The sequence below is a fragment of the Epinephelus lanceolatus genome, chromosome 2 (assembly GCF_041903045.1).
Source record: "Epinephelus lanceolatus isolate andai-2023 chromosome 2, ASM4190304v1, whole genome shotgun sequence".
In the NCBI taxonomy this organism is placed as follows: Eukaryota; Metazoa; Chordata; class Actinopteri; order Perciformes; family Serranidae; genus Epinephelus; species Epinephelus lanceolatus.
The window spans coordinates 31,532,026-31,544,362 of record NC_135735.1 but is presented as its reverse complement, the minus strand read 5'-3'; the positions used below and the strand labels follow the sequence as shown (position 1 = coordinate 31,544,362).

General features: G+C 40.9%; 1 protein-coding gene across 1 annotated transcript in view; it reads left to right on the top strand.

Annotated features, from left to right (window-relative positions):
* ush2a (Usher syndrome 2A (autosomal recessive, mild)) overlaps positions 1-12,337 on the top strand; it is a 256,938-nt gene that overhangs the window by 60,296 nt on the left and 184,305 nt on the right. The window contains exons 15-23 of the mRNA XM_078160648.1: positions 1,138-1,421; positions 3,199-3,424; positions 3,732-3,866; positions 6,118-6,298; positions 9,323-9,486; positions 9,992-10,150; positions 10,268-10,496; positions 11,533-11,653; positions 11,848-11,995. Coding sequence (XP_078016774.1) covers positions 1,138-1,421; positions 3,199-3,424; positions 3,732-3,866; positions 6,118-6,298; positions 9,323-9,486; positions 9,992-10,150; positions 10,268-10,496; positions 11,533-11,653; positions 11,848-11,995 — 1,647 coding nt within the window. The remainder of the gene's footprint in view (positions 1-1,137; positions 1,422-3,198; positions 3,425-3,731; positions 3,867-6,117; positions 6,299-9,322; positions 9,487-9,991; positions 10,151-10,267; positions 10,497-11,532; positions 11,654-11,847; positions 11,996-12,337) is intronic.

Genomic DNA, 12,337 nt, shown 5'->3' with positions numbered 1-12,337 from the left:
TCATAAACGGCTGTGGTGACTGCGTTGCCCCCAGGCATCCATTTAGGGACAGATTGCCTGTCATGGAATACGTATGGCATATTCAAATAAGCCCTGCTCGCTCACGCTGCATATCATGGTTTAACTAGCCTTGTAGCCTGGCACTGCTACTGCGGCCATAAAACCTCCCACAGTATGGTCAGTTTTGGTGTTTGTTATTGGGCAAAAATTATAAACAGAACAGAAATAATTTAGGAAATACTTTACCTCAATTTCAGAATGTTTAAAATGCTGACAGACCTAAATTTAAGATCAATAAATGAATGCATAAATAGTAATAACTGGGGTGAAACTGTGATTGGTTCGTTGCACATGCTCTGCATGACACCTAATGATATTGAAAATGAGATATAAAATGTTTAAAGTGTGGAAGGCTTTCATATTCATACTTAACTTGTTAGTAAAAAGCTGCATGTTTGCATTTTGAAATGTCTTTGATTTTTGTTTTTACAACACTATATCTTATGAAACCTGTTAATAAATCATTCTAAAAAGATAATATGCTCCTTTGTAGATTTCATTAATTCTTTCTTTTTCTTTTTAATCTCATTATTACCTGGCACGTTGGCACTATTGTCTTAGTTACACCAGTGCCAATAAAGCATCTTGAATCGATCTGCTAATCTGGCAAGAAGCTGAAATAAATTGTTCTTTAAGTGCTTTAAAGCCAACAGAACTCACCCTGTCTTGTTTTTACGCAAAATGGTAATTCAGTGTTATTTTTATGTCCCGCTATCCATCTCTCCATCTCCTCCTTTTCTTTCCCTCCGTCCTTTTCTTGTAGTTGCTTAATTTATTTATTTTCTCGCTCAGTGAAATTAAGTGTTTGGCCTTAGGTGAGTGATCCATCATATGTAGAGGGCCTGGCCCTAATGATGGCAGTTTTATACACTCACCCACCATTTCTCTCGCTCCCTCTAACACACACACATACACACACGCCTGCAAACACAGAGAGACTGAACGCTGTTTGGTGAACAAGCAAGCATCAATTCACTCTTTTTATTTCTTTTTCCTTTCTGGTTCTCTCAGCAGGTCCCACTCCGTCCTTTCCTCAACATTTCTGTAAATGCCTTCTCTCCCTCTCTCTCTTTCCAGGTCCCTCTTGTGACCGCTGTGAGTTTGGTTATTGGAACCTGTCCCACCCAGACGGCTGTGTCCCGTGTGACTGTGACCCCCTGGGTTCCATCAGCCCGTTCTGTGAACCTGAGGGGGGGCAGTGTGAGTGTAAGCCCGGGGTGGGGGGGCAGCGCTGTGACTCTTGCGGCAGGGGTTTGTATGGTTTAAGACTGGAGGGATCCTGTGCCCCCTGCAACTGCTCACAAGAAGGGACAGTGCCTGGGACAGACTGTGATTCTCACACAGGACAGTGTGTGTGTAAGGCAAGTTAACATATATACATTTTGAATGAGATTTTGATTATGACTGATGACACCAACAATAGGAGATTTATTTTACTAAGAGTAAAATACTCACAGAGATTAAAAATCTCTTTTTAAGGAGTGTCCTGGCCAGGACAGGCAGCAGCAAATAACATGGTTTCAGACAAAAATCTGAGTATATAACAATTTAAAATGAAAACAAAGAAGAACTTGTAGAAACAAGATGTAACACATCAAATCACTCTTCAGTTATTCAAAATATCTAAAAGCAGATACAGTCATTTAGAAACACTTTGAATGCTCCTAATGAGACCAGCTCCCATAGATTAAGGTTAGGTTGCAACAGATTCAAAGCCCTTTTACAGTTCAGTACAGCAGTGGTGTAAAACATATGGCCTGTGGGCCAGAGCTGGCCCGCTTAAGGGTCCAGTCTAGCTCACTGGATGACTTTGCATACCTAATGGTGATGCACATGTGCAGACTAAAATGTGTCAGGCTTCAGGAGTAATTTAAATAGTAAGTAGCCTACTTTATGTAAAATACTGCTTCAGAGACTTGTGCTGCTTCCTCAATACCCTCCACTTTGGTTTGATGTGATGGTGACAGAATTACTGCACAGGAGAGGAAATGTACGGGGAAATAGACATGTAATGATAGTGAGTAGTAGTGACTGATTGCTGTTAAGCAACGGTTTTACTGGTCCGGCCCACTTGAGATTAAATTGGGTTGTATGTGGCCCATGAACCAAGATGAGTTTGACACTGATGCAGTAAAGACTTAAGAAACAGTTAGCATCAATAAGTCCTGGGAGCACAGACAATAACTTCCCATACTTTTTTGTAGGATGCAGATCCGTAGGTAAGAAGGAAGTGTGAAAGATTGTACAGAGCAATGATGAGTAAGGGCTTTGAGATTTGTAAAAAATCTCAGTGATCTGTGGTAGACAGTATCCAGCATGTGTAAGCATTGTGAAGATGCATGCATGCATTTAACATCACTGTCATCCAGCACAGACATAAAGGTGGTGGCAACAAGTCTCCTTTTGGCCTTGAAGGAAAAGCAAGACATTATTTAACAACTCACAACAAAACAGACAGTTACTAACAAATATTCAAACCATTTTACCAGCAACAATTAACTTCGTCATGTAGCGTAAAAAAAGTAGAAGCCACCTAGTTTAGTAGTCTGGTTTTGGTCTGTGAGCAGAGGAGAGCAGGAAAAATGTTGGTGGTACATACACTACTGGTGAAGTAGTCCAATAAGGCTTCTAAAGTTTATTTTGAATATAAACCTTTAGAAAAGGAATGATTAAGAGTGGGAAAAAATACACTGGATTTGGCTTTTCTAGGTCACAAAGTAATATATTCACTTCCCATTATGCATCTAAAGACCCTGCTGGACCTCCTCTGTTATTAGATAAAGTTTTTCTCACTCATCTCTTTTTAATTTATCCTCTCATCTGAATTACATACCACCATGTGTGATCCACACAGCTGCCTGATTTTGTAAATCCATGACTAAATCTAAGGTGGCAGCTGATCAGAAAATAAAACATGACTGACGGACAATGCCAGTAGCAGAGCCAACAGGTAAAGACAAAAAGGTTCTGTCAACTTTTTTATGTGACTGACCAGTTCAACACCTTATTGGCAATTCAGGCACATCCAGGATCCTTTGGGAGCTGAGAGACACCTATATGTAACTTACTGTATATATTTATATGACACTTAATTTTTAAGACTTTACATCCCTCTTTCTGTCCTCTTTTCTTTCTTAGGAACATGTGGAAGGCCGTCGCTGTGACTCTTGTCGTCATGGTTACCACACCCTGGAGCAGCGAAACTCCCTGGGCTGTCTGCCGTGTGCATGTGACATCCACGGCACTGTGCCAGAAGGTGTATGTGATATGTGGACTGGACAATGCCCATGCCGAGAGGGGGTGGAGGGAGCACGGTGTACCAAATGTGCCCACAACTACTACAACAGGAGTTTACACCTCCAGAGTAAGTTAACACTGAGCTGAAGCCAAAGTTACATCTGAGTTAAGTCCCAGTCTCATAGTTGAGGTCTCTTGTAAACAGTGTTTATTAAGATGTTGAGAAACAACATATTTTATGTCATAGTTACTGTAATTCAAATAAAACGGATGTTACATAACTAATGTTTTCTCTTGACCTCAGGACTTTTGTCTGAAGAGATTTTTTGTTTTGTGTTGTAAAGCATTTGTGTTGTTGCATAAGTGGTGACAGTTTTGGAGAAAAAGTCTGGATCTATTCTGCCTTCTGATGTTGATTTGTGTCCTATCAGCAGGGTCGACCCAGGGCTGTGTACCATGTATCTGTGACCTCAGAGGGACAGTGACGGGGTCAGTGTGTGACAGCACCACAGGGCAGTGTGTTTGTGTCCCTACACGCTATGGAAAGGACTGTAGTAGCTGCAGACCTGGTAAGTGTGTTTGGAATAATGATTAAATGGATGATGTATAGAGCAAAATACGTTTAAGGGAGTGACTGGATAAAAAAATTTAGCGGAAACATTACGGCCTAAAGGTCAGGCTACCCCATAATGAAAGAGATTCTGAGGAAAATGGTGAAGAACAATGGTTGGTAGTCCCAACTTTTAGTGTTTGTGCGTGTGTGTGCGTGTGTGTGCTGGCACATGCCCACTGCCAGATCTCCACTCAGTGATTGTCCTGTTTGTGCCAGGTCTCAACAACAGCACCACAGAGAGGCAAGATTGCTTCTTCTCACTCATCTCATTTTGATTTTTGTGTGTGCATTGCCTCATGAGTTTGTGTGTGTGTGTGTGTGTGTGTGTGTGTGTGTGTGTGTGGTCAGTCTTGTGGGAGAAGAGGTAACAGATGTTGTATTGTGTCAGTAATGGAGAATGACCAACAGCATAGTCAGGTTTACTGTAACACAAGATGTGACTTGATGTATTGATGGAAGGTTGTTTAAAAAATAACAGAAGACACAAGATAATCATTATTATCTCACAAATAATACAAAATCAAAGGCAATGATCAGTACCATGGTGAGGTATCAAAGATGTACAACTTTGCCAAATGTTTTAATCCCATTCTTTCATTATATTTTCCGAGCTCCATCCTCAAATTTCCCCTCTTAATTTCCTAAACCGCCTGTTCATGACATGGTAAACATGCTGTTGCAAATTCCCTGTCAGAGTGGCTAAATTAAATATCTAATTTGTTTATTAGCCACTGCTAGCGTTGAGGAAAATAAACTGAATTGATTTGTACTTAAGAACTCAGAGTGCTTAATGTAACCCCACACAGACGTATTGGCTTTGTGTTAAATTTTATTACAAATAAATGGCAAACAACACCCTCTAATGCTTATTTGGAGGGACATAATATGGTTGTCTCAAAATTGAACCAGGCCACGTCCAAAATCAGCCACTGATTTACTACTTGCTATATGAGGGATGTCATGTGGAACACTATAACACCATATAATCAGATGCTGTCGAGAAAAAGAGAACATATTAGACACTGTTAAATATGCAACGTGTATGGTTGCTTGTTCATAATTTTTTATACGAGGAAATTCAGCCAACTACATAGGATTTAATTTATTTTAGCTAGAGAATAGTATAGAAATTGTATGGAAATGTGACAAGTTAACTGTATAGTGATCAGTAAATAACTTTGGATGAAACCACAGATGAAATTTGTGACATCATATGTAAGAATTTTGCAGAGCACAACCTGGACATGAAACAACTGATGTTCTTGAGTTGTTATTTCAGAGATTGTCATGTGAATTTGATTTTAAAGGTGTTTGAAATAAATGCAATATTAAAGAAAGTAACAAGGAAAAAAAAAAAAAGAAGAATCCAAGAATAAATCCTCCTGTTGTTGGGCTGGGCGATATAGCAAAAATCGAATATGAAGATATGTTTGACCAAACACCTCAATATTGACATTGCAGCGATATTGTAGGGTTGACTGTTGGTGCTCTCACAAAATATTTTAACAATGAAATTTTTGCTAAATAATCAGCAGTAATGTAGATTTATTGACTAAGTGGTTAAAGGCAAATAATAGAATAGCTATGACAGTCTGGTAAGTTAATAGAACTCCATCACTTTACTTTACTGTAATGCAGCCTTTAAAACCAAGGCAACTCTTATGATATTACAATATCCGAAGCTACGACTAGTCTCATCACGATATTGATATAATATCGTAAAACTTCAAATAAAAATCCCAATTAGTCTCAATTAAACGCCCAGTCCCTTTTACTAGCCTGGTCATTTTACTGAAACCATGGGCACCAATGACTAATTCATTCAGATTTACCATCCTGGGAAAGAAGGGAGACACAAAAATAGTGGTGACTCTTTAGTAATTGATGTGTTATTTAAAACCAAAATTTTCACACTGGTTTAAATTAACAATTTGATTGTATATCCCATATTTGCAGTGAAGCAGTTTCGTGTGAAAGGAATGAAAAGCCTGTCTTATATAGATGCCTGTCTCAAATATAAGCCAGTTGAGTTCAGTGATTTAAGCGAACAGTAGCCCAGGCTATTAATTTAAGTTTTACCATATTCATATACTGCCGAGCCCCAACCTGCATACATGTCTCAGCCCTAACTTTAGACAGATTAATAAAGTGACAGACAAGCAGTCAGATTCATTATGTTTCTTTATTTTATGTTTGTCTCGGTCCAGGCTTCTACCTCTCTCCAGATCAGAGTATGTGTGCAGAGTGTGACTGCCATCCAATGGGAGCATCGCAGCGTGGATGTGAAAGCCAGACCGGACAGTGTGTGTGTGCCCATCCTTCAGTGGGAGGGCTACGCTGTGACCAGTGTCGTGAGATGTTCTTCGGATTCAACCCTGGCCTGGGCAGGTAACTCACAGAAAGTTAATCACACAGATGAACATCATATCTGCAGGTTGTTCATCCTGTAAAGCTTTTATCCATTAATTGCACCACCTGCGCATACACAAACACACAAACGTGCGCTGCTCCGCCAACGAGCACACACACCAGCAGGTGCAGTCTCTGTAAGGACAGTTTACAGATTAGTTGGCAGACATATGACTTACATGAGTTAAGAGCTGCTTTGACCTTTACCGCTCATGTCTTTACCTGCAGGCTATCTCACACACACAGCGCCACACACACAACTTGAAACACGAATGCACAAATGTAACTGTACACGTTACATCTTGCGCAGTGCTGGTACGCACACACACATAAGTTCCTCTCATCAGGGTGTCATTGCAGATAGATGATCCACAAACTGTTGACTGGTGGTCCACTGTGTGTGTTTATGTTCGTGTGTGTGTGTGTGTGTGTGTGTGTGTCAGCTGACCTTGCCTGATAGCTGTATTCCCCTATGTTCAGGCTGTGGCTGAGATCTCCTCACAGCAGCGAGGGATGGAACGATTGAAGAAGGGAGAAAAACAACAGAGTGATAAAGAGTTTACCTAACAAAGAGATTAGGGAGGAGGCGATGGGAAGGAAATGGCAGAATAATTAGAATTTCAGAAAAAAAATATGGATGGGGGATGGCTTGACTAGGGATATGTGTGAGTAGTCAACTAGTCAATTAAACAGTCCTACCCTCACTAGTCACCATCAGAAATACTTGTCAATACCCAGAGGAAGGGAGTTTAGATTGGCGTGGAGATCAACCAACCACTCTGATCATCAATGGCTTGCCGTTTGTTTCTCTCTGTCTTTCACACACACGCACAACACACACGTGCGTTCTCAAACTTAATGGATGGGACCATAAGTTTGTCACGCGACTGATACAAGTCGGCCGCTGTCCATGGATGTTGAGCGTGGAAAGTTTGTCCGAACCTCACGCTCTTGCACCGGCTTGTTCTTTTCTCACTAGGCTGAATGAAAGAGGTGATTTTTGGCACATGGGAGATCCCGACAAGCTTTGACTTGTGTGTGGGTATCAAGTTGAGACATTAAATACTCAGTAAATGAATGATATTTCTCTCTGTTATCTCTCTCTCTGTCCTCCTTTATTCCACCATTTCCTGTCTTATTTTCTTTCCTTGCGCTAAAACAAATGACAAATAAAGTCTTGGGTTGTTACTGCTGAATGCTTTTCTTGTGCCCAGACTCGCTCCATAGTAAGGATTTCTTCATCTAAATATCATCAAGTAATTTATCCTCCCCCCTTCAATCAATAGGCTCTACACAAATGAATTTACACACATACACACACACACTCACGCGCACACACACTGATGTGGGTGTGGTTGGCTGATGTAGTCCTGTGTCTCTGTGTCTCCATGGAGAAGCGGGTCAGAGAAGTGCTTAACTTCATCACAGGGAAATATGATGGTAATTCTGTCTGGGGGGATTAGATATTGGCACATACACACATTCACTTACACACAGAATTTTATTACAAGGGATTACGTATGTAATATTCTGATACTCTAAAACCTACAGTAACATATGATTTGTGTTATTGAGATCTAAACATCTTTTAAAGTTATTTCTAATGTTATTACATGACACATGATGGTTAATTTGCACACAGTTCCCTGCATGTCTCTGTTTGTTAAACATGCTATATGTTACTAAACACACATGAATGACTCTCTTTCACACACACACTGTACTTTGAGGCTGATGAAAAAGGAGAGAATGGGTGTGATGTTGGTGTTTTCTTTCTCCTTGGGAATGGAGTGAAGGTCGAGTCACTATGGCATTTTTGTGTGTGTGTGTGTGTGTGTGTGTGTGTGTGTGTATATTTGTACCTGTGTGTTTTTGAGTGTGTGTGTGTGTGTGTGTGTGTGTGTTTGAGCACCAGTTGACAGGACAAATTTGCGGCTCGTTAAGAGGCTGTGGCTTTTCACACAGCAATAAAGAAGGTGTAGCTGTGTGTGTGTGTGTGTGTATGTGTGTGAGTGAGAGGGAGAGGGAGCATGTGAGTAGAGTATATGTAAGAAAGAAAAACACACTTGGATTGTGTGTGTGTGTGTGTGTGTGTGTGTGTGTGTGTGTGTGTGCGTGTGAGTGACAGTAATAGGGTTTATATGGTGTTACTCTCTATGTCAGTGTAGTGTGTGTATGAGTGTGAGCCAAACAACCCCTCAACAAGCACATAGATCATGTGTGTGTGTGTTTGTGTGTGCATGTGACTGTGTGTAAAGGTGTGAGGTGGCTGGCCGGATGATCACCCGCTGCCCAGCCCCAGTGAGGGTAACACCACAGTGGTGACCCAGACACATACACTGTCAGACACACACACACACACACACACACACAGATTTTGACAACTCTGAGGGGAATGAATTTTCTCTGAAGTTAGTTTTACAGTTTGGGGATGATGATGATGGGTGGGATAGACGGGAGTGGGGGTTTCCCTAACAGTGTTAAGGTGAAGACCCAACACCTTTCAGGCACACACACCCAGTCACAAGTTGTCTTTGGACACTTGCACACTAATTCAGATACATTTAAAGTGCATTTTCTTTCTGTGTTTGGCCAAACATCCACACCCAAACAATTGCATTTACTGTATGAACTTCTACAGTAAATAATATTGTCATGTATGAAAAAAACAAAATGACCAGCATACGCAGACTACTTGATTACGGTAAGCAAATTATTTAAACCGCTGTGTTGCATGATATTTTTCAACAACATAATTATCCAGCCACAGAGCCAGAAGTAGGCCGTATGTCAATGACAGCATCTGGATGACTGATTCTTTTTTTTGAAAATCATTAGCTGTTCAAAAGGTACAATTTCTTATCCAACCTGGGTCTTAAAAGGCTCTGGTAATTATTTTAAGTATCGTTGTTTTCAATCAGATGAGTGTTGCCATGAATGAAAATTGGGAACTGTACAAAACATCTTCAGGATTGTTTCTTTTTTCCTTCTTTGCTTGACCAGATGCCAGCCATGTGCATGTGACCCTGCGGGCAGTGTCAATGGTTCATGTGATCCAGACTCAGGGGCGTGTGTGTGTAAGCTGCTGGTAACTGGAGACAAGTGTGATACATGTCAACCTGGAGCGAGTCATTTTGACCCTGAGAGCCACTTTGGGTGCAGTAAAGGTCTGTTTTACATGCTAACACACACAAATATATATATATATATATATATATATATATATATATATATATATATATATATGTATATACACACAAGCCCAAATCCACACACACTGACTTAAAGGCTAGCTGTTTCTACCTGTTTTTGGTCTTTGTGTTAAGTTAAGTGAACCAGCTGCTGGCTGCAACTTCATACTTATTGTACATGCATGAGAGTGGTATCAATCTTCTCATCTAACTCTTGGCAAGCACGCCAATACATTTATAATAGAACTATTTCTTAAAGCAGCGGCAAAGATTCAGAACATCAGTGATGTAAAAACTATTTCTGTGCAGTCTGATTTTGAGGTACTTGCTGAATTATTGCTGATTCTGGTAACACATTTACACCAAAGCATCATACTCTAATTATAAACTGTTTGTCCCTGTAAAATTATAAAATGTAATCTGTTTAGTCTGTATGTATCACTGTTAATCTCTTTTACGGTTTTTGTTTCTGTCCGTGAAGCACCCTCTCAGCAACCTGCACCTGTAGGTCTTGCTCTCAGTTATTCTTCCATTCGTCTCTCTTGGCATCCACCTGACTCCCCAAACTCAAACAGACTCAACTACACACTCATCAGGGATGGACAGTCAGTGCATAGCATCCAAAGTCACTATCCTTTCAGTAAGCATCCACGCAGGTTCTCAAACAATTTTCATCTCCTTCTTATTTCAAGTACAGTTGAAACAAACATTGTTTTCCAGACTCATTCCCACCGTCTTTCCTCCCCCTTTTTTTCAGGCCCTGAATCATTTGAAGACACTGATTTAATTCCCTACACCAACTACTCTTACTGGCTTATAACAGCTAATGTGGCCGGGGCGACAACAAGTGCATCAGCCTCATACCAAACTTTAGGTGCACCACCGGAAGCAGAACAGCTCCATTTAAACCTTGTGGGACGACCCAGTCCAACCACCGCAAGCTTTAACTGGAGCACACCACGAAACGATACAGGCCCAGTGGAAAGGTCAGTGAGAAGGGGAAAGGAGGGCACGGTTTAGAGGCACAGCACCATGGGCTGAAGTCAAAATTCAGATTGTTGTGGTTCTGGCTGAAGCTGACTGCCAAAAACATTGTAATGATCAACATAAATCATTCATCTTACAGCGTACCAGTACAGCTTGAGGGCGTGTGCTAAAAGTAGCCACCTAGGATGAGTGACCTGTTGAATGGGACTTGCTGATACAGTTTGTTACGAAGCATTCAGAATTGTCAATCCCTTCAAACAAGATGGTGACACTTAACAGACAGTTAGTGAAATGGAGAAGAAAAAGACTGAGAAAGGTCAGATGAAGAGAGTAACCAAGTGAAGGACTTATGGATATTGAAGATAAGAGCAGGACAATGTATACTTTAGGAAGGCTGTGAATAATCAAAGGATGTGCACTGTCCACAGTTGGTGAGGAGTTCAGCTGGAAAAGGGAGTGAGAGGAAGGAGATAAGTAAACATTTTATCTATCTTAAACCTACTTTCCCTCAAGGAACAATACAACATATGGGAAACTTGAGAGAAAAATGTGGATATATAGATGGAGTTGAGAGCATCCGTGGTATAATTGAATAGGATACTGAGGGAAGTTATGGACAGTGGGTCAAGACTGAGGATAGACGTCTGAGGATCAATGAAAAGGATTAGTCAAGTTTGAAGGTAAAGAGAGACATGGACAGTATGACACAGGATGGGTAGACTAGCACTGGTTTTTCTTTATTTAGAAATTTTTAAAGATTAATTTTGGGGCATTTTAACCTATAGTGTATGAACAAGAAATATGGGGATAGAGAGGGTGGTTGACCTGCAACAATAGCCTGGCATCTGAATTGAAACTGGGGACATTGCAGCCTACACCCCCAAACATCTTGGCCCCTAAGTCTCTATGACATCACAGCACTAGTTTTTAACTGAACCACATCACAAAACCATGTGACCTATCGCAGTGATAGAGAGAGATGGAGAAAAATGAAGAAAAGAGGAATTTATTATCGTAATTTTTTGTCTCCCACAGGTTTGTGCTATCCTCCACGGAGTCTAGTGGAGCAGAGCCTGTCATTCACTACACAGGCTTATCTAGAGAGGCTGTGGCAAGCGGTCTGAAGCCCTTCACCCAATACACTGTAATACTGGAGGTGGGCAAACAGCTGCCAGTGTTTTTAGTGCCTGCATCGCTTTGCAAAATATAGCCTATATGTATTGTATATCCTCACTGCTAATAAAACAAGATATGTAAAGCAACTGCATGTGCTTGAGCCACAGCCGGTGTATATTTTCAGCATGTATAGCCTACAGCATGAAAATGACAAAATCCTAACTTTGTCTACAGGCGTGCTCTTCTGGGGGGTGCACTTCTACCCCACCACTGTCTCTTCTGACAGCCTCTGCCCCCCCACAAAACCAACCCGCTCCTAGAGTCACTGCTACAGGAGCCCATACACTGCATGCTTCCTGGGAGCCCCCCAGTCAGCCAAATGGTAGGACCCCCAACATACACATGCATGCTGCACAACTGATGTAACATGTAGAACTACAGGAAAACAAATACACATCGTATGTCTGTGAAATTCCAAACCAGCACATGTAAACTTTGTGTTTATTAGAAGTGTTTCAATTACATGACATAACAAATATGTATATATTATTCATGTCACTGTCAGAATGAATAATACAGTGGGATAATCACACACACACACACACCACAAATTTAACTAACATGAAACACTTGCCTTGTAGCGTGGCTTTTAGGCTTGTGTCATTGAAGAGGAATAAGAATCAACTAACAATTCTACACACCCACACACACACACACACACACA